This window comes from Prinia subflava, chromosome 4, assembly GCF_021018805.1.
Source record: "Prinia subflava isolate CZ2003 ecotype Zambia chromosome 4, Cam_Psub_1.2, whole genome shotgun sequence".
Classification (NCBI taxonomy): Eukaryota; Metazoa; Chordata; class Aves; order Passeriformes; family Cisticolidae; genus Prinia; species Prinia subflava.
This window is the reverse complement of record NC_086250.1, coordinates 64,858,774-64,882,225: the sequence shown is the minus strand read 5'-3', so window position 1 is coordinate 64,882,225 and position 23,452 is coordinate 64,858,774. Positions and strand designations below refer to the sequence as shown.

Sequence of the window (23,452 nt, the reverse complement as noted above, 5' to 3'; positions counted from 1 at the left end):
TTGTTGTTGTTGTTGGGTTTTTGGGGTTTTTTTTTTGGTTTTTTTGTATGGGTGTACTTTGAGCTGCTAATTTTGACACCTCTGTTTCTTTTAGTCTTCTGTCTCCCTGTTTTCATATCTCAAGGAGTAGGGTAGAGAGTTTATAATTTGGACATAAGTATAATAGGAAGTTCTAGCTTTGATCTCTTCAGAATGTTGGAAAAAATGGTATCTAGTTAAAGGCTGTTGTATTAGATTATTTTCTAAAGAATAAAAACAGCTATGGCTGAATACTTGTATAAGCCTTTGAAGAGTAATGATTATTTAAATACTTTTTACACACACCTTGTTATAAGCCTTGGTCTTGAAAATGCTTAAGCACTGAGAAACTTCACAGCACTACCAGCGTACTTCCAGGGTTACTGATACATCTTATTTTATCTAATTTTTCTTGTATTATGCATGATTGTAATTTAATTACATTTTTTCTCTGCAGACATCCTGAACCTGATACGAGCCGCCATCCCAGACAGCCAGGTAAGCCTCCAGATCCAGGACCACCAGGTTTAAGTAAAAGCAGAACAGTAGATGCGCTGAAGACAGAACAACGGGCGCCTGGACGGAGCCCTTCTACTCTTAGTCTACGGGAATCAAAGTCCAGGACTGATTTTAAAGAAGATCAGAAGCCAAGTATGATGCCCAGTTTTCTCTCGGAAGCCAATCCATTGAGCGCAGTCACATCAGTTGTGAACAAATTCAATCCTTTTGATTTGATATCGGATTCAGATACAACCCATGAAGAAGCCGGTAGGAAACAAAAAGTTGCCCCAAAAGAGCAAGGGAAACCTGAGGAGCAGAGGAGCCCTGCGAAACATCCAACTCAGCCACAGTCTCCAAAGCCAGCTGTTCAACAACAAGGACCTGTCAGATCTACTGCCCAACGAACTGAGTCTTCCAAGCCAGTGCCAGGCCATGGCCAACCAGCAGATGCTAAACAAGAGCAAGCGAAACAACCACCCCAGCCTAGAGGACCACAAAAATCTCAGCCACAACCATCAGAACCAACGAAACCTGTTCAACAACAAACTTCTGCAAAACCTTCATCAGGCCCAACAAAACCATCCCCACAGCAACCAGACAGCACTAAAGCGACGTCCCAAACACCACCTCCCACAAAACCATCATCACAGCAGCCAGGACCTGCGAAACAACCATCACAACAGCCTGCGCGACAAGGAGGTCCTGTGAAGCCATCCTCCCAGCAGGCAGGGCCAGCTAAACAGCCCTCTCAGCAACCTGGACCTGAAAAGCCATCTGCTCAGCAAACAGGACCTGCAAAACAACCACCTCAGCCTGCATCTGGGAAGCCACCTCCGCAGCAAACAGGGCTTGTAAAACAAGTGCCACCCCAGGCAGGGCCTACAAAAGCACCTTCTCAGACTGCAGGGCCCACAAAAGCCCCGGCACAGCAAGCAGGACCTACAAAACCGCCCGGCCAGCAACCAGGGCCTGAAAAACCCTCACAGCAAAAGCAAGCTGGTGTGAGTCAACCCACTGAGTCTGGCCCAAAGAAAACCTTCTGCCCTCTTTGTACAACCACCGAGCTGCTGCTGCACACTCCTGAAAAGGCCAACTACAACACGTGCACCGAGTGTCACACTGTAGTCTGCAGCCTGTGTGGATTCAATCCTAATCCTCATATCACAGAGGTGAGTAGTTTTCACACTGATGTTCACTACCAGAGAAAAGAATTCAATTTACCTTTGTTACGTTGAAACAGATGTACTACAATATATCATCATGATAATTTAACAAGTTCAGTAAAAAATAAATGCTGTTTCAGAAAACTGCTTATGAGTCAAACATGGTGAAACTGGAGGAAAAAAAAGAAGGTAATGGTTCCTTGCTCATATAGATTTAGAATTGTGTTCTCATCTCTTCATATAAAAAGAGGAGAAACCCCAGTGTGACTTCTGTCTCATTTTGATTGATTTTAATCACCTGCTGTCTATGTGTATAATCTGACCACAATACTCATGTGTGATTTATTATTTAATAATAAATCATTATTTATAGATAAATAATCTTTTCTGCTGTAAGAACTAACTGAGCCAAAAAAACCCCCAAAAATCAGTCTTCATATCTCCAGTGTGTGGCTTAGGAAAGAATGTGGAGTGGAATTGCTTTACAACTGTGTCAGTGTTCAGTTGTGTTAGTTGAATGCTTGAGTCGTGAGTTTGACTTGGTGGTACGTGGGTTATTTCATTCTTGTGGGATGTTAAGATCTCTGTGGACTATTTCTAACCTTGATTGCCATTCTTGCTGTGATTTTATAACATAAAAATGGAATAGAAAGCAATATTTGGACTTCAAATGAATTTATTTTAACTTGCTATTTGTGGTAGCTTGATTTATTGCTTATGCATACCCTTTATTGCTCTGCATGGGAATAAGGCTTCATGTGAGTGTTTGATCAGCTTCTTGTACATCCTGATATGCTGCTTTTAAATTTGCAAAGTAATTGGAGTTTGTTTTCAGTACCAACACTTTTATCAATTTATGGAAAATCAACCATAGTAGATCTGACACCAAAGGCTAACTAATGATAAGAAGTGATATTTGGAAAACTTTTTTTTTTTTTTTCTTGCTTTGGTATTAATTTAGCTGATATGAGATGCATACGGGAAGAAGTACAGATTACTACTGTATTTGGAACCTGATAAGTACTACCTGTATATTTATAATTGAATCACAGAATTTCTGAAGCTGGAAAGGTGCTCTGGATATGGTGTAGTGTAAACATCTGCTCAAAGGAGTGTCACCTAAAGCAGGTTTAGCCAGTGCTGAATACCTTTAGGGATGGAGGCCTGACAGCCTTTCTGGGAAACCTGTGTGTACTCAGTACCACAACGATTTAAGGGCATTGCTAACTGCTGGTTTTCTTTCCAGCACACATGTTTATTTCTGGCTACCTGGTAACAAACAGAAGACTTTTTGCATCCAGAAATATGATCTGTTGATTTTTTTTGTTCAAATTGCAAATTTAAGCCTGGAAGACTAATGCCAGTAGCCATTGGTAGCACTTTGCTTGGTTTAGGAGTGTAGTGTCTTCTTTGAGTTTAGGGAAATTGAGGATTGAGATAGCTGCCATTGAAGCTTGGTCTGGAAAGGGAGTGACTTGAACATCTGTGCGCAGAAACTTCAGAGCATCTGCAACTAACCAGGTGTCTATAATTCAGGTTCTACATGAGGAAAGGTAATTTTGGACTGTAAGTGTAAATAAGGCAAGAAATGTGATGTACCGATATTGAAGCCAACAAGGAAGTTTTATTGCAAACCTTTGCCTTCAAATTCTGCCAAGGTTTTTAGGCTTGAACTTCTTAGAATTATTTGTGAGTTCTGAGTTGTTCATGTCTGTAGTGTAGAGCTCCTGGAGTCTCTTGTCTTCCTTTAAAAGCCTCAGATTTCCTATGGAATCGGTCAACAACTTTGGTGTGTTCAAATGAAACAGATTTTGAGAGAGAGTTTATGTAAGAAGATTTCCAAGTATTTGGAAATTTTGTGAATAACTACTAGTTTTTGAAGTGGGTACTCTGTAAATGTGAAATTCAGGACTTTCAGACAATAAATACAGCTGCATTTAAGACTAACTGATTGCATACATATGTAAAAGCAGATTTGAATTTCATATTACACATTGAAATAAACACAGGATATGCATTTATTTCCTGATGAAATCATTTCAGTAAATGAAGGTATTGGACATCTAATTTGTTCAGCTATTATTTCCAATCTCCTGACTCCCACTCAAGCTTTTCTCATTTGCTCAGCTTTACACCACCAGCTGTCTTGCTGAAACTTCATTGTGGGTGTCCTGCTCCAGTCTGCCATTGAAGTGTGACAAAAATCACATCTGACTTTAATACTAAACATTGGGATCAAATTAATAGAACCTGCTCTGGCACCTACAAAAAATTCACTTATTTCAGCCTCCAAGGTTCTCACTTGAGTTATTATCAACTTTTCCTTCTACTTTCTGTTTCCTTTAAGTATTTAGCTTATTAACAAAAGTTTCTGATTCCTTTTTTACAGTATTTTACCAATTTCTTCCTGTCTATCAGGAAGATCATGGTTTGTGACTTGGCTGTCACTTTTCTTGCTCAAGGTACATTTTTTTCATTTGGCTTCATGTATTTTAGCTTCTCCAGAAGTATTATTGACCAAAAATGTGTGTCTTACCCATGCACTTACTGACTTTACTGTTGTACTTTAGCTTTCCCTGCTGTTTTTTTGCCATATTTCATGATTCTGGAATCCTGCATTGTGCTTTTCCCATGTCATTTATAACTACTGATTTTATTGCTTGTGCTAAACACATTATTTATGGGAAAGCAATGATTTCAAATTGGATGTGGAGAGTGGAAGACATTTATTTAGAAAAAAAAATTGACTTTTGTTCTGTAAAATTTTCCCTTGGTGCAGTTATTGGAAATGTTTTCCTAAGGTAATCTCCTTAAAAGTTTCTTACAAGGTAGCTCAATCTCTAAAACTAATCAAGTGAATAATTTTTCCAACTTAGATCTTTCTAAAGATCTATATTCTATATTTCTAGCTGATCCTGAAAAGAACTGAACAAGCTTTAAAAACATGCTGAGGAAGTAGATTGCATACATTATAAAGACATTATAAAATGCAGATAAAAAAATTAATTAATTTTATTCATTTAAACCTCTATTTAAAATTCAGTAGTACATGCACTCTGTCTGTTTTAACTCACTAGAGAGAAGTCTGTAACTAAGAGCAGAAAGTGATACCTGTATTGCCACAAGGTCAGACCCCTTGAACTGTTTCTGTGAACCATCTGACATTGCAGTCCTCTTGGGGAAGAGGGATAGTTGCTGTCTTGCTTTTGTACAGCAGTCTGGAGAGAAAAGGCACCATCCATCAGTGTTCAGTAACACATGTCTCTCTGATCTGTCTAAGTATTCATACTCCACTCATCACCATGGCACATGACTGCCTAGCAACAGTTGCATAAAGTAATGGAAAAAATTATATAAGCAGGTTTGAGGACTGGTAGTCTATTCCATTTTTCTTTCGTGTACACCAGAACCTTGTAGGAAGTGTATCTTTGATTACGTGGTGACTTATTTTTAATTTTTTTACCATTTTATTTTCCCAAACCCACTCCCATTAGCAACAGAAACCAGCACTTCCAAAAAAATATTCAGCCCATTATAACATTAAAATAGGAGTAGGTTTTCTGAAAATGAACAAAGACATCTTGAGGAAAAAAGGCAAAAAGCATGAACTGCTACAGTTAAATCTAAATGATAAGTGCATATGTTCAACAGCTGGACTAAATTTTCATTCCCTGTGAACTAGTTATTGGAAGGTACATGCAACACAGACTGAGCAAGGGTTTAAAGTGTAATAACAAAGCCATGACATTCTTTATGATGGTCCATAAATTGACAATCAAGTAGAGTGTTAAAGCTGTTAATTAACATTAATTAATGTTGTACCCTTGGCTGAGTGTGGGCTCTGCTTCTGGAGCCCACTTGTGATGTGTGTCTGTGCATATGTGGATGCCTGCGTGCCAGGTGGTTTTTGAGGAGGGATTATTCTAAGTGAATTTTATCTACATTAGATTGTATTTCACCCATTGCTTTGGTGTTCTTTTAAGAGACTGTTTGAAAATAATCTTAAAGCCAGGTATAATTTTATACATAGATATATAGTGACAATTGTACATTCAAATAATGTGAAGCGGTGTATTGATATAGGATTTGTTTACCTGCCAATAGTTCCTCTGTATGGAGATAAAGGGAATTCTTAAAAATATTTTATTGTTTCTGATTTTTTTTTCAAATAATATCTGTACCAAAGCTCACTTAATGCTAATGGAAAAAAGAGGAGCAATGAAAATTCCAAGAGGAGGGATAAATAACCCCAAACAGTTGACCATCTCAAAGTAGAGTATATGGTTTCTGATCAATTAGAACTTTTTAATGGATTGCACATTTATTTTTCAATTCAACATGAAAAAATTTTAACTGAGTCTGATATATTTTCTTTCCTTTTGTTGTTACTGTAAATTTTTGTGAGTGAGGGGGATGTCTTTTTTTAAACTTTTTTTGGTAGGGCTAGAAATTTTCCATATGAATTGTACTACATATTATTGCCTTGATTTTTTTCTTTGTTTCTGCCTTTTGTTTACAATCATATCACAACATTTGATTTAAAAATGTAATATTTTGCTTGAAATCTTTAAAATTATTTTTCATATTTGTGTTTGTTTTAATTAAAATCCTGCAGCTCTAAATCTCCTAAACATACTTGGGCATGAAGTAGGATCAGTATTAAGCAAAATTTAAAGAGTCAGAAAGGCATTAATTTTCTTCTGTTACTTTCATTATTATTAGGTTGTATAGGGAGAACAATATATAATAATTTAAAATAAGGAAGATGACTATCATTCTTGTGGGGAATCCAGGTAAGTTGCTTATACTTACAACAAAATTAATAGAAATTACTCTATTAAATCTCTGTTGATTACATGACAATGAAGGAAGCTGTTGATTGAAGTATTCCCTGTGGTTGCAGTCTAGACCCTGCTGTGTTGTAGTAGTACGTAGGAACCAGAATGAAGCTTGGACTGGAAATGCTATATAGAAAAGAATAAAACTGCCATCACTGTGGGTAGTGAAGTGCAACAAAATCTTAAGGTTTTAAATATCAGGGAAAATAACTTTGTACACCCTATGTGAACTTGGCAGGGGGAGATATAAGGGTTATATAAGTAAAGCAGAAAAAAACTAGAAAAAAACCCAAGGACCTAAATCTGATTATCAGCTGTTATAATCATCATAAGTTGTATAGAAATGAGTTTAAAAAAACCTCCAAAACTCCAATAAAATCCTAAACTTCTTTAAATTTTTCAAAGTATTAATTTAAATATCAGCTCTTTGCTGTGCTGAAGTGAGAAGAGTTCTGTGAAACTGATGGACTTTAGTTTGGGTTCAAATTGACCAGAGAGCAGATGCAAACAAGACTTGTTTATTTGTCATTTAAAAGCCATAAAAGTGTGAAATATTTGCTTTAGTACAAAAAGTACAAACACTTGGGGTGTTCCAGTGTTACTAGCACTGCAATTTCTATGCAAATGGGGATTTATTCACAATTTTTGTGATGAAATGAAATTAGTATAGTTCCTGTAGTTCTGCCCCTAGCCACAACTGCCACACAGGCATTTGGGAAAATTGTAAAGATCCACAAATAGAAGGGTTGTGGAAGTACAGGCTACTGTTTCTCTCTATGGAATATTCTTAAACAAACTCCCACTTTTTGTCTGTCTTAGAGGAAAACTGTGTTCCTACAGTTCTGCTTTACTTTAAGGATTAGATGTAGAAATGTCAGTGATGCCCTGTGGTTTTTTTCCTCCTTTTTATATTGTTTTTCTTTTTTTTTCCTTTTTTACATAAGGGGCAGAATGTAGAGGCAAACCCCCTCTGCATGGGGAATAGTGCCCCGATAATTTAATTGAGCAATATTCTACAATATGTTGGAGTGTTTTCTCATTAGTCCAGAAAGCTGGCCCGTCCAGTTTTTAACACAAGTAAATAATAAATTAATCTGCATAGCTAAAGATGTCAACTGCAGTCAGCCATCTGCGCCAGAATTGCTGTTGCTCAGCAACTGTAATTTACTACTAGGTGAGGCCATGTGATGTGGGGTGGTGTTTGCTGGGCAGGCAGCAGGGCCCAGCCCAGCCCTGCTCTCACCAGACAGCTTAATCCTTTTCCTGATTCGCTCAGTGCAACACAGATGAACTCTGTTAACCTTTTCTTTGCCACTCTCTTGATTTGCAGTTGGATTTTTTGTCGATCATTCACATGTGCCTGGCGTATTAAATCTCAGTGCAGCTGATGAAAGCAATGGGCATTTGTTCCATCACTGCATGATGCAGTGCACTGAGCTGTGTTTAAAAGTCTTTTTCCTTGCTATGTGCATGAGGCAGCTTAATCATATCCTTGGCTATAAAAAACTTGTTTTTAGATATCCCGAGTTACTGACATTTTTAAAAAATCAAATGATTATGTTTGCTATTTTGCTTTATGATTCTAATTATGTAAGCTATACAATGATAGTTCCCCTAACATTCATAATTCATATGCAAACTATAGATTTTTGTATTTATAATTTAAGCAGAGTAGTGGAGTATGTTTTAAGATTGTGATAACTGCATAATATAACTTATTCAGTAGTGTTGAGTAGCTTTAGAACAGTTAAGTAGCATTTAAAAATAGTTTTTCAATATGTCTACATAAGAAGTTTGCACCAGCATTGGTTTAGCACCAAGCTACAGAGCTTGTAACCATTGCTGTGGTTTGTGGAATGGATGCCCATGGACCATGCTGCTGACTGGAATCCAGTGTTGTGTTTGTGAGCACTTGAGTCAGTGTTCCCTGGCAAACTCATCGTGCACCTGAAAGGAAGGTAAATGTGTATTTTGTAGTGATGATGTATCTGCCTGAAATGAGGATCAGTTGCATACTGTGTACAATTGTAAATTGTTTGGTTCAGTGAAATTACTTTGAACAGCTGAGAATTTATTCATGGCAGGATGGTGTAGAGGAAAAAACTTTGTCTCCAGTAGTGCACAAGCTTCTTTAGAAGACATTTTAACTTGGTTGATGTACCAATTCAATTTGGTTTGTGATAGTTGAGGTTTTTTTGTTCATAACAAGATTTTCTGATTTAGTTTCTTGTCTGAGAGTATTCTACCACACTGCATGAAGCTGCATAAAATCATGTGCTGGAGCACTTTATTTTTCACGTTTCTCTCATCATCTTGGCAAAAATGTCTGCTAAGAGCCAAATCTGGATTCGTCACTGCTCTCTGAAATTGTCAGGGACCAAATAACTTACTGTGTTTTTAAACCAGAAACTTATTTAGTCAATAAAGCTTTGGAGCTGAGCAGTGTCAGCAAAGTCCATTTACATATCTGTGGTAATGTAAAGGGATGTTAATATTTTATATCTATTTTAAGTTCCTTTTTATAGCAGCAAATGGCTGTTCTAAATGAGAATGAGACCCATTTACTTGGAGCGCAGCTCTGCTCTGCAAAAGGACTGTTAGCATGGGTTCTGAGAGCCACACTGACACTGTGTGCCAGTAATTTTTATATGAAATATGTTCAATCTGCAAGTCAAAATTTATTTCTCATGTACTTCTGGAATCATAGAATCATGATAGATTCTCTTCCTCCCCTACATCATCTGCAGGGATGGAAATTAAGCATGCCAGGCAGCGCACTGCTGACAGCTTTCCTGTTGCTTTTGATTGGTATGTGTTGTTAGAACAAATCTCAGTTGTTTTTGAAGAAAGGAATAAGCATTGGATTGCCTTCAACTGTGTTGGTTTTGTTTGGGATACAGAGAAGGACTGAGCTATAGTTGCTGTTTGTTATTGGTGTCAACTATTAGCTTGCATTTCTTTATGCATTCATGATCTATGGAGTGTAGCGTTATAATTTTCTTCAAAGTAATTCTCCACGGATGTTGTTAGTAAAATACCAAATAAATTCATTTGGTGCTTCAAACTAGAAGAGTTGATGCTATGGTTGATGAATACATAAATACATTTTAATTACTTTTTTGTTGTTCTGAGGGCATATAGTTTCTACAACAGTTAGAAAACAAAGCAGCAATTTCCTTTGCCCAGGAGTTTAAATCTGAACAAAAATGCTGCATGAAATCTGTCAGGTTTACTGTCCTAGTTATGGCACTTACTGGCATGGCTCTCAAAATGAAGAAAATCACTTACAGATCTCTTCTAGAAATAAGACCCAGCTCCCACCCGTATATACTGGTGTAAAACCAGACAACTTGGGTTTCTTAGAGTCAAAGAAAAATCTACTTCACAGGCAGGAACTGCTAAAGCTCACAACTTCCACTGGAAACTTTTGCTTTTTAACCCCATATATAAAGATATTAAAAATGTGGAGAAAGAAACTAGGAGATCACAGAACTGTTGCCCAGGAACACCTTTAAGGATAGAGAAACATTTGTATTTTAGGTATCTGCAGCAGCAGTAAGTTTTATTTCATCTGTAATAATGTGTAAGAGCATCTGTATTTAATGGAAGCCTGTTCCTGTTAAAATTTATGGGAAATCTCTGTAATTCTGGTAAAACAAACAGGCAAATCTTTGATAGAAAACTTTATCACATAGCACATTTCATTTTGAACTCCTGCTGTTCCAATCACAGGCCTATAGTTTGTGCAGTTTTGTATTTGTTTGAAGATGTCTATAACCTATAATGACTTGAGCGTTTTGGCACTTAATTCCTCCCACTAAAGTGCATGGGAGGAATTTTATGTTTAAGCCTCAAAGATTTAAAAAATAATGCAGTGAAGTGAAACTTTGTACATTTTAGATTTTAAAGTTCAGCTGTAGGAATAGCAAATTCGGTTTTGGTTTGGAGGCTTCAGCTTCATACCAAGAATGCACATATCTGTATATATGTATATAATTTTTTTTTAATAATAATGGAAAATTAGTGGTTGAGGGTTAAGGTTTTGTCTTCTGGACAAGGTGGTTTTGAAACCTGCAGCATAGAAGTAATGTTTGTTTGGACTTCAAGTAGGTGGCAAAATCAGACTGGACAAGCTGCAGGTTGAAGACAAACCCAAGTGCCTATAAACGCAATTGGAATCTGGACACCTTAAATGTAAGAATTATTCAAGCTATCATTTTATAGCCTCACTAACTACAGCTATTTCATTTGAAGCCTCAAAGGTGTCACAGTGACTTAAATTTAGATTTCCTGGAAGCTGAATTAGAGCAGGTAGCATCTGTTATTGCCATGGTGTCAAAAAGAAGCAGAAGCAGTTATTCCCTACAGAAAGTTTTCCAGATATCTGTAAGAATCCTTTGGATGGGGAAAAAACCATTCCTTGCTTAAGATCTTGTCTTTATCCACTGTACAGCAGAGCCTACCTCCCTAATATAAGAAATATTAGTTACTTTTCCAAAGCCAGACAACTGTGACAGCCTGGTCCTTGATTACGCTTAAGTCCTAGAAAACCCTGGAGGATTAATCCAGAAATGGTATTAGTATGTATCTAATTAAATTATATTACTAATATATAAAATCAGGTAAGGGAAGTGATCATTAAGCAAACAAAATGGGAGTTAAGCTAAAAGTAATCCTTGCTCAAGTCCTCTATACATGTCTGAACTTAATTCCTTTCATAATTCAAAGCAGAGTTTAAACATGTGTTTCATACTTTTTTCAGTTGTTTTCACTTTTTAACAGTCATCTGCTATATGGTTTGAAGTAGAACAGAAAATTGTTCAAACAATCTAAAAAAATTGCACTGATAATGGAAGAGCAGCCTTATTTTAAATGGAGCTTTACAGCTGAGGCTAAAATTTGTCATTGCTTTGTGAAACTGTTAGTAATAGTGAACTTATATTCCAGAGCATGTGTTTATACCAGGTTTATCAGAATAATTGAAATAACTGTGTTTTAGGGAGCTGCATCCAACTCTTAACTTTTGCTGCTGCAAAAATACAAGTCTGGCAAGGCACACCAATGTAATGAATTCATTGCCTCAGTCCATGACATCAGAGCTCATTCCTTCCAGAGAGCTCCGATATTATGCAGACAAAATCTTTTCTTTGCATGTAGTGCCTCTAGATTTGTTCCATGGTGTATAGTGGAGATTTGACAGCATCACAGAATCATTTATGTTGTAAAAGATCTCGAAGACCATCAAGACCTGAGTGAGAAACAGCATCCAGGAGTCTTCACCCTTAAGGGAAAAAAGACTTAAAGTCTTAAAGCTGTGTGTTCTCCCAGTTGTGGTTCCCTCTGTTGCAGTAGTGCAAATGCTGGAGCCGGCAGCCTGTGTTCCACACAAAGACTAAAGAATAGGAGAAGAGCTACAGGTGACCTGCTAAAATATCTGCTTGCAAGTGGAAGCCCATGGGACTCTGTACCATATTGAATGGCATTTTTGCTGCCTATAATGTTTCTGCTAGTGATGGAAAGTGTGGAAAGTTTCAGGCAATTTGATCCTTTCTCAGTGAAGCTAGACCTTTTTGTCTTATCAGAAATATGGTTTCCCTCACATAATACTGCTTGTGAATTATAAAAAAAAATTAAAGTTGTGAGGTACTATAATTGATGAGAAACATGAGTAAATACATTATCTGCATTATTCCTTCTCCTCTATGTGAAAAGAGGGGCCCGTTGTATGCAGAGGTACAGTAATTACCCTAGAAAATTCTAATAACAAAGGAGTTTTGGAAAACCTAATTATGGCTCTTGAAATACCATCAGGGCTCAAGCAAAGCTCCTCACTGATTTTGGATGAACACCTGGCCCCTGAAATTGGTGGTAATTCATATATCTGTGTTATACAGGATGCCTGCTTACACACCTCTGTGGCTAATTTATTGAGTACATATATACTGCCAATACCTGTGCTCTGTAATTTAAACCATTACCAAAAGCATAAGCTGTATTAAGAGCTTGATAGATGTATGCTTAAAGATAATTATGCATTTACTCTGTTTTAATTCTGATTATTGTTTTCTGTCAGCAGACTTGATGTGTTAAACTATTTTAGCAGTATTTGTCATTATTCTGGCAAATCATTGCTATAAATGAATCACTGAGTCCCATGAAATTCCAATGCATTTTTTTATTCTGCTGGGTTTTTATCCTCCAATATTCAGCTGTGTGTAAACTGAATGTGAAGCTATTAGAATCCTGGGCTCAGTGATAGCTTGACTCACAGGGATGTGGAGAAGAATGAAAATAATCAGCTGTGCATGTTAATTGCAAAATATAACAATGAAATATATGATATTTCTCCCTTTTTACACAGAAATTTGAAATATAGGAGCAAGTCCTATATTAGAATAACTTACTATGTTAATTTTATTAACTTTGTCTTAATTATAACTGTCTCATTTTTTTTTTTTCAGATCAGCGAATGGCTCTGTTTAAACTGCCAGGTGCAAAGAACATTACGAGGTGACCTAGCACCAGGTCATGGTCCTGGGCCACAGCCACCTGCACCCAAACAGAAGACACCCATTCCACCTTCAACACCTAAACCATCTCCCCAGCCACAGCCTGTTCAAAAGAAAGATGTAACTCCAAAACCTGATCCTTCACAGGTAGCAGATTCGAAAAAACCTCCGCCACAAAAAAAGCAAACACCCTTGCCTGGGTCTCCTCCTGTCAAATCAAAAGAACCCCGTGTAGAGCCCACTGAGATCTCCCAGCAAATAGATGCCACTCCAAAATCTGATCAGGTCAAGCCAACACAGGCTGAAGATAAGCAAAAACAACCCAGTGTACAGAAGCCCACAGCAGACACTGTATCTACCTCTGTAGCACCAGAGCAGAAGCAGGATGTGGCAGGCCCCAAACCGCCAACTCAACAGAAAGGGCCAGACTCCCCAAAGCCTGAGCTTGCAAAGCCATCACAGGACACACCTGCAGCTGGGGATAAGCCAGATTCCAAACCTGTTCCACAAGTGTCCCGGCAGAAGTCAGACCCCAAGCTCGCATCTCAGCCTGGGGCTAGAGCAGATACTAAAGCTCAGAAGCCTGTTGAGCCAACGCAAACAAAGGATGATCCTAAAAAGTTACCAGCAAAACCAGCCCCAAAGCCTGATACAAAGGCAGCTCCCAAGGGCCCACAGGCAGGGGCAGGACCCAAGCCAGTGCCAGCACAGCCGGCACCTCAGCCCCAGCCACCTCAGAAAGCTCCGGAGCAGTCCAGGCGTTTCAGCCTGAACCTGGGAGGCATCACTGATGCCCCTAAGCCCCAGCCTACAACACCACAAGAAACAGTTACTGGGAAACTCTTTGGGTTTGGAGCTTCATTCTTCAGCCAGGCCTCAAATTTGATTTCCACAGCGGGTCAGACAGGGTCTCAGACATCGGGCCCCCCTCCGCCTGGCCCTGCAGCAAAGCAGCCCCAGCCTCCACCACAGCCTCCAGCCCCTCAAGCAGCCCCCAAAGAGGCTGCTCAGGCTCAGCCTCTTCCAAAAGCTGTTCCTGTAAAGAAAGAAGCCAAGCCTCTTACAACTGAAAAACCAGAGCCATCAAAAGTGGATAGTGTTTTAACTAAAGGATCTGATGTAGAAAAGAAACCTGGTTTGGCTAAAGATGGCAAGCCTCAGGCTGCTGAAGCTAAGAAACCTGATGGGCTGTCGGAACCAGAGAAAGCTAGCCAACCTGAAATGTCTTGTCCCCTTTGTAAAACTGGACTAAATATTGGTTCTAAGGATCCCCCCAACTTTAATACCTGTACGGAGTGCAAGAAAGTTGTGTGCAATCTCTGTGGATTTAACCCGATGCCACACATAGCTGAGGTAAGGTGATGGAGTCTGTATTAACCCTGCATTCCTGCCTACAGGCTGCCTGTGCTGTGGAGACAAACAGCTGGGGTTTAGCTATTGAATTGTTAAGTTTTCTTGAGCATTTCATCATCTGAAGTCCTCTAAAAATAAGTATCTGTGTTGTATGAAAGTTAGTCATTTGTCAGACAGTATTTCTGATGAATTTTTGGGATATTAAGGAGGTCTGGTAGAGGTAGTTTCTAGGGCTTTGAGATATTAAGCAGATATGGGTGTGAACTCCCTTGAAATTGGTGCTACTATGACACAGCAAACTACTGTACTTTCAGTCTGTTATAAGCTTTTTCTTACACTTCAGTTTTGTCTCCTAATGTGTGCTTCTTTCACCAGTGCCTCTGATTCAAAAAACTATTGAATGAAGAAATGTGTTAATACTTTAATATTGCCCTTCCCTTCTGTTTAATACATCCCTAAATTTATTCCAATAATCTCATTCTGGCTCTGGAGTCTTTGCATTAGCTGATGCATTCATTAGGAAGGTTGAAGTTTGAGTGATACCTGTGTGGTGAAACATGTAATTTTTTGGCAAGAACAATACAAGGCTCACAAAGTTACTTCATTCATTTAAGACTGTCACTTTGAAAGTCCTTTCTCTGAGATTGCCTGAGACAGCTACTCATATTTAAAAGAATTACATAACTTATTTTCAACAGTTTCCTCATATTATATGTTTTTATCTGCTTCCTTTCTTCGTGTAATTTTTTTGACAAAGGGATTGGAAACTTTATACTAGCTGAATGGAAAGGTGCAAGCATATCTTATTTTCCCTATGAATTTGCCAAGTTTAATTCAACAGAAGCAAACCACCTAAAAATACTGGTGAGCAGTTGAAATGTTTAAGTTGGTCTGTGTAGCACATGAGGACTGTGGTAGTTGGTGTTCTGCCTTTGAAATCTGAATGAATAAATGACAAATGACTGCCAAGGTTAAAGGATATCACACCTCTGTCTTAAGGTGAGAATAAATGTGGGAAGAATTAGCATAATGCAGGGAAAATATTGCTTATGATGTTTGTATATGCCTTCCTTTGTGTATTATTTTCTGGAATATACTATTATTTGAGAGGTCTTTTTCCTAATATAATAAGCACATTTTATCCAACACATGAATATGTTGTCAAATGTATTTGTGGTCATTTATGTCAGAAAGAAAGATCTGAAAATGCAGAAAGATTGATCAGTGATTGAAAATTTGGATTCAGTTGATCTTTAACATTGTTTATGCACTGAATACCATCAAACACACACATTCCATCATTGTATAACTCTGGGTATACACACACACACACTTGTATGGATTTAATTGTGAAAAATGCTTATGGATTTCTCCAGGGTTTATACACAGAGTGCCATGGAAACCAGATTTGGACACATTTGAGCAATGTGTCTAGTGACACATTGCTCAAATGACAGCTCCACGAGTCCTGGTGCATGACTTGTCTTCAGAGCTGACTTAGTTGGGATGGTGTGGGACTGCCTTGTGGTGTGCAGACATGTTACCTTGTTTTCTTCTGGTTAAGATGAGAAGGCTGGTACTGGTTTTTTTTCCATCATTTTTTTTAGAATATTCCCTCTGTTTCTGCCCTTTAGACTATCCAGAGCTTGAAATATGAATGATTTTCTTTAGTCTGACTTCCTCATGGCTTTCTCTATTTCTCTTTTGGCTCCTGCTTGCACATTCTTCTTCATTGTACTACACATTTCCACCTCTGTCCCCATTTTCTGTCTTGCCTTCTTTTTTCCACTCAGTTTTGCTAGAAAGTAGCAATGTACTTTTCCTTCACAGTAGGAGGTGATTTGCTTGGCTGAGAGCATCCTGACTTTCCTTTTCATAAAGATTGGACTGACAGAACAGGGAGCTCATGGTTTCATCTCCCAAATGTGCTGTGTAAATAACACATTTATGGTCAGATAGCAATTATGTCTCTGGATGCACAGTATATAGTATACCTTTTACATGACAGAAACATGATAGTGAACTAATAGTTTATGCTCACTTGCATACTCTTTTCATGCACCAAATTCTTCTAATGTTTTCTTGAAGGTTTTATTTACTTGCCTCTTTCTTTGGAGGTTAGGAAGGAGAAATAGAAATGTTTTTTAAAATTGGTCTTTCTGGTGGTTTTCTACCTAATTCGTTTATTCCTATACTGTGCATTCAGATAAAAGATGTGATTGCAGAAGCTGTATGCCCTCTTGGCCCCAGAAGTGATTTTGGATGAACAAACATATTGCATCTTAAACATAATCTTAGTTTTTATTTGGACCTGCAGCTGTATTACAGTTATTCTGACAGTTGCTTATGTGTTGTCTACATTTTGTTCCCTCATTAATGGCTGAAAATGAGTGGGGTTTTATTGACTGAGTGATGGCTGAACCCTTGTTGCTGACAAAGCTTGTATTAGGCTACAGGGTAAGGATCAGTCCAATGGAGCAGGGAAAGCAGTGTTTCATTGTCAAGTGCAGAGGAGCATCTAAACCCCATGGGCACTTCTACCTTAAGATCTCTCAGCAGGGCATTTTTTCCAGCCAACGTGCTGCTGTACTGCAGACAGGGCTGAGAGTACTTTTAAGGGAAGAAATGCTTTCTTACAGTGGCAGTTGTTTGTTCTTGCCTGTATGTGACAGAAATAACTTTCAAAAAAGTCTTTGAGCTGCTGCAAACAGTCAGTCCTCTAATAACCCCTCTACTGCAGAAAATATAACTAGACTCTTACCTAGACAAAATCAACGATATGCTATTTACATCAGTGAAATTGTTTTGATTTGTGCAAACAGAGAATTAGGCTAGAATACTTTTTCTTAAATTGAGCTGATTGTTCTTTTTCTCCCTGATTTGTTGATACAACAGTCAAACAGTTATTTACTTAAATAGTAATTTATCCATGATGCAAAGAGCCACAAATGATTAAATAAATGACACTTGATAGATTTCAGAGACCCACAGGACCATGGGAGCCCTAGTGCATTAGCAGACTCCTTATTCTGCCATTTGCTCAATGGGGAGGAGAACTGTTTACCAGCTCTGTAATTATCTTTCCAGCTCAGGTAGTTGGAAGCAGCTCTATTTTTAGTAACAAAGCGCAAGATCACAACTGCTGAAGCCAGAAATGAAATGTGTGGCAACGACCATTTTGTGCATTTAAAACTCAGTGAACTGTTCAGAATATTGAGCAGGAGCGGAGATGGTTGTCTATAATGTAATTAAGTATGTTGAGGTCAGGAATATAGAACCTGTGATAAATTAATGCAGTAATACAACGTAAAAAACAATAAGAAAAAAGATAGTTTAAAAGCTAAACTAAGGAAAAATAAGATAATCCATATTTTTAGATTCTATGTGGGAAATATGAAGATAACATCTTAATAGAATCAAATTATGAACAGAAAGAAAATGTGAAGTGTGTGTATGTGACCACACTAATGGATTTAATCTAATAGAACTGCCAGGAGAACAACAGAAGCACTTTTTAGTCTACTGATAGCTATAAAATTACCTGGAAAGGCACTGGGAAGTAAAGAATGCTCCAAGTGTGAAATAAATTACTGGGGCTACAGAAAGGAGAGAAACGTTTTGAGTGCTGGAGAAGGACAGGGAGAACTGGGGAAGGGCAGAAGAGACATCATAGCTCTGACTTGGAAAGGACTTGTTTGAAAAAGATAAAATCTGTTACAGGTGTGATCAGAATACATAATATAAACTATTTTAGAGTGAAATTTCTTAATATGTTTATTACATGTAGCCTGTATGAAATTGTTTTGCAGTGGTAAATATGATGACAGGAATCTATAAATCTTGATGATTTCTGTCCAATTAATATTCTTATATATATATAAATAAATAAATGGATGTATAACTTGCCCAAAAAATGTACATGTTTTTCTGATAACTCATTTTACCACTCCTACTCTTAGACCTAAATAAATAAATAAATAATTTTTTTCTTATTCCCACAGACTATGGAGAAAAGGAAGAAAAAAAAAAAAAAAAAAAAAAAAAAAAAAAAAAAAAAAAAAAAAAAAAGTTAAGTTAGCACGGTGTTATCATTAAAGTCCATATTATAACCAGGTGAAAAATTGGCACCTTGTTCTTCCAATATGAACTTCTAGAATTAGCAGTAAATAGCATTTTGGAACTGATATAAGCCTCTCTGGGGATGAAGGGAGCAATTTTGTGGTAGCATAGTGTCATATACCTGGATACATCTTGGGTTTTTCTACCTCCTCCCAAAATCCTGCAGAAAGGGTACTGGCATGGGTGAGTGAGCACCCAGTGTAAATAATTCTGCTAGATTCTGCTTTTCCAAGACTTTCCTGATGTGTGAAATGAAATGAGAGCCTGAGCAAGTGTGCCCTTATCCTCAAGCTTCAAAAGTAGGCTTTAAAAAAATAATTAAAAAAAAGAGCCAAACCTGAACTAAGTGAATCAAACCCAGGTACTGATTGTCCAAATGTGCCTTGGACTTCTTAAAACAAGTGTGCAGCAACATTATAAAGTAATAATCCATGCATTATTCTAATGAAAATCCCTAGAATAGTGTACTGCACCATCTGAGGTGACACCCATTGCCTATCTTTAATTAATTAACAGCTCTGTGCTGTCATGTATTTCCTACTTGAAAAAGCTCAGACTGCTCTGCAAACTGGCAGGTTCAGCTCCTGTAAGAAACTCCTATCTTCTGTCTTGTGTTTGGTGATGAGTTGTTTTGGAAACAGATGGTGTCTGGGAAACACAGTGAAGAAGAATTTGCACTAAAGAGACTAAGAGAAAAACAATCACTCCTTTCAGCTGCATAATTTATCTCCTCTGCTTCTTCCCTCTCCTTTTAAAGAACCTTTTAAAATTTTGATTGTAAGAAAGTGAATGCTATTACTGTTTAATAAAGTAACTAAATAATACAGAACATAATAGGCTAACACAATGTACTCCCTAACATTTATGGAAATTTTACCCATTAAATGATAATTCTTTATAATTGAGAAAATATCAAAAGTACTGCTAATTATTACTTTGAAAGATAAAATCTGGCATTGAAAAACAGAATGGATGTTAGGTGATTAAAAAACCCCCTATATTTCCTGACTGTCAGAATGAAATTAATCTCACTCCAAATTAGGTATCTTACTTTTCTGTTTAACTTATTCAATATGCATGACAGACAAAAAATATTAAAGTGGATATATTTTTCACAGCAGAATGACTCACCTCTTCCATTTTTGCTATAAAGCACATATATGTGTGTATACAGAATAGAAGGGCTAATATGGAATGACTCTTCAACGGATGATTTAGTCACAATTGAATACAGAGAAATATTTCTTAAAAAATTAATGCCTGAATTAACTTTTTAAATAAAGTTGAAGAGCTTAAGCTTTGTCGTCAAAGTTGGATTTCTCTGTTTCACATTTGCAGAAGTATTTAAATGCTTGGAGACAGAGATACTTGCTAGGATGTTAGGAACTTGTGTACTTCTCTGATGCCTCAGCTAAACCTGTTCCAAAAATCCCAGCTTTGACCTGATGATTTTGCAGAGGCCTGAACTTCTGTCTTCTGCACATGGCTTGAAATCAAAGCTATCACTATAATCAAAGTTCCTTTTGAACAGTGTCTAGTTTCTGTTTAAACCCCTTTGAAGTCCAGACATGGAAAAACTCTTGTGGGGTCTGATTTTGGTGTGTTTTTGAGAATAGTTTAACCAGAGGCAGGGCTGCTTGCCATTAAGCATACCAGCTACAGCTAATTTAATAATTAATAATAGTAATAAAGCCTTCTCATGGTCAAGTGTGATGTGGTGCTGGTTTGCCAGATTTATTTCTTCTTCAAGGGTATGATATGCAGAATACAGATCTGCAAATAGACATGCAGGTCTCTCATCCTCATCTCAGGCCTGTTGCTGCCCTCGTACAGCCAAGCTTCTTCTCTCCCAGTTTCCTCCAAGACCCCACCTGTCTGCACTCAAGTGTCAAGCAAAGTGAACCACTGCATCCAGATAACCTATTCAGTAGCTCTCCTGTGATGGTTTTGTTTCAATTCCCCATCTCTGATTTTCATTTCAGAGGGAAATGAAAACACCCTTAATTTCCCACAACTTTCTCTGAACAGGTGTCTTGCAGTTCAGTAGGGCTGCTTAGTCCAGAGCAAATTATACACTAATGCTTGTTTCATTTTCTGGCAGTCAGATTTTGATGCTTATTTCTGAATGTGGTCTTGGGAGGATATTTGAAAGCAAGTAATCTTAGATCTCTGTGGTTATTAGTCAAGGCATGAGTTACAAGATTGCATTCTTGTTGATTTTCCTTTTCAGTATTTATGACCATAAAATTAGTTTTTGGGTTTTTTTTCCCCCTGAAATTAAATTCAAGGAGTGAAGATTGGTCTCATTGCTCAAAGTAATAGTGTGACCTTTGAAAGGACTATTACCATGATTAATTGCCCACTATTTGTTTCTTTTATTCTGGTCTCTAAAAGTTTCCAAATTACCTCTCTGAAGAAAGAACTCCATTGAAACCAACAATGAAATATAGACATAAAGCCATGTAAGGCCAGATGGCTTTTCTAAAGTTGGTAATGGCCACTGGTGGTGTGAAATCCAAGGGGAAGTCCTCAGCAGCACTGCTGCTGGCACACACAGCTCCTGCCTATCTGGCTATTTTTTGTGCACTTGGAATTCATTTGCAATGAGTTCTTATATACATTTATTCCATCTTAGATGCCTTTGCATTTTTGAAAGAGAATATGCTTAGGTGAGCAATTAATGCTGAGCTTTCAGTGTTGATTTCTGTGTGTGCTTTATTTATCTCCTGTGCAGATAGTTTTTAGATTAATGTATTAGAGACAGTCAAGCTGGAGTCACAAATCTAAAACAGATTATCAGGAAAATTACTGACCTGGCCTTGAGCCAGGTGATTTTCTTCTCTGTTACTTCATTAGAAATTTGGTTGGTGTCCCATTATTGAATGAGGAAGAAGTCTTTTGAAAGCTAAGCTGGTATTAACTTCGAATTTGAACTTTGAGTTTTGAAACTGAAGTTTGAATTTTTCTACTCAACTTTATAATAGTAAAGAGAATTTACTTATTGAGATAAAGGTATTCCATGTTTTTCTTTTCCATTACAGCGTTATACATTTTTGTTCATGCTTTACTGAGAAACAAAAATGCTTACTTTAAACATTGTTGTGAATTTAGTCAATGTCAATGTAACACCCAGTGAACCACTTGCAGGTTTTCTTACACAGACAAAACTTGACCTTTATTTAAGTGCCTTATTTTTTTTTATTTTTTTGGTGCCCAATTGAGATATTATGTGTTATCTGATCACATTAATGATATGTGGAGACACTGTCATGAGTTATGTGACCATAAATATATAAAGCATTTCGCTTTTTGTAAGAACCCTCACATAGTTTTGGTGTTCTGAAAGATTCCCTAATAGGGAGGAGCTTCAAATGATTTTTTTAAATATTCTAGGAATATGAAGAGCTGATGCTCTTCCAAGGAACAAATGCTATAATAGATTTTTGAAAAATATCTGAGGATTTTATATATCTGAAACCAGAATATTTTTCCCTGAATAGTTGTCACTGTGATTGATTGCAGTAGGAATTATAGATATTGTAGTATTTAATAAAATTTTGAGAAGACAGTATACTGTCAATGTAAATATTTGCATACATTTTGTGGTCTCATTTCTTGAAGAACAAGGCTATTCATGTTAAAGAAGTTAAGTTCCAATTCCTGCATATGTTAAAAATTTCATGTCATGTTTCTGCTGACCAAAAGCCAAGTGTTGTCACACCATAACAGCATATTAGTAAAGAGAGGTCAACATTTCACACAAAGAAGTTCTATAAAATTCCTTGTTTGCCACTACTGTGGGGTGATTTAAAACTTGATGGGACAGCATGAGTGTAATCAAGGTCATTTTACAACTAATTTTAAGTGTTTGCAAGAAGTGTGGCCAACTGCTAAAATAAAAATTCAGGTGTAAAGGAAAAGATGAAATGAGCAAGAGGAGGCATTTACCTAATTTCTGTTTATATTCTACATGTTAATATTTCTCCCTGAGTAATGAAAAGATTGTGTCATTTAAAGAGACAGTGGTCAGTAATTATTTTTAGTTTTGCTGAAATGTATGTAGTTCAGTGGACCAGAATGAGAACAAATGTGACTTTAGATTTAATGTTATTTATCTATTGAATTGAATTCTGGAGTATTACTGAGAGTAAGGGTGGAGTCTGAGGGGAACCTAAGCCATGATCCAGTAGTGGAAAGGCGATTAGGTTCATGCCAGTAAGCTGCTGGAGATGCTGTCTACAGCATTTGAAACAGGAGGTCATAGACTGATGTTGAAAGGGGGATTAGCTGCTGCTGAACTATTCTGCCTGAATTTTGCACAAAATGCCGTTGAGAAGAGGGGAGGGGGTAAAATATATATCTTTGCATCACTAGGAAAAAAAAAAAAAAAGTGGGAGCTAGTAGTCTGTATCAGACCAGAGCATTCACTGAGAAGAATGATGAGGTGTATTAGTTTTGCATCTGTGTTTTGGAGGTTAATGAAATTACTCAGACAGTGAGGTAACTTAGGCTTCTAAGGACAAGACTGAAAGACCATCTGGTGATCTTCTGTTTTTAGTATTTCTAGGTTAGTAAATTTCTTTGTTGTTGTTGGGTTTTATTTTTTGTTTTTCCTATTTTTTTTCCTCGGTAAACAGCCTTCACATTGGAAATGGTCCAGCTGTCATGTACAGAGATTAGAAATTCAACATGTGAAATCTTGTCCTTATGTATACTATTTTAATGCATGTATTTACTTTTTCAGTTACCTTAATAATTGTGCTAAAGACTCCAGATGTATTTATAATATTTTAATTCTTGGAGGAATTTCTGACTACTTTCCTGACATCCAAAAGGAGTATATTGTCACAATTTTTTTTGTCTGGTTTTGCAGTGGCATTCTCATAATTGCTGAAGATGTTGACATAACTCTGAATGTCATCATTATTTGTCAGTACAAATATCTGATTTT

General features: G+C 37.2%; 1 protein-coding gene across 1 annotated transcript in view; it reads left to right on the top strand.

Moving 5' to 3' along the window:
• Positions 1-23,452, top strand: part of PCLO (piccolo presynaptic cytomatrix protein) — a 318,813-nt gene that overhangs the window by 5,597 nt on the left and 289,764 nt on the right. The window contains exons 2-3 of the mRNA XM_063396987.1: positions 476-1,688; positions 12,982-14,382. Of these exons, the coding sequence (XP_063253057.1) occupies positions 476-1,688; positions 12,982-14,382 (2,614 nt within the window). The remainder of the gene's footprint in view (positions 1-475; positions 1,689-12,981; positions 14,383-23,452) is intronic.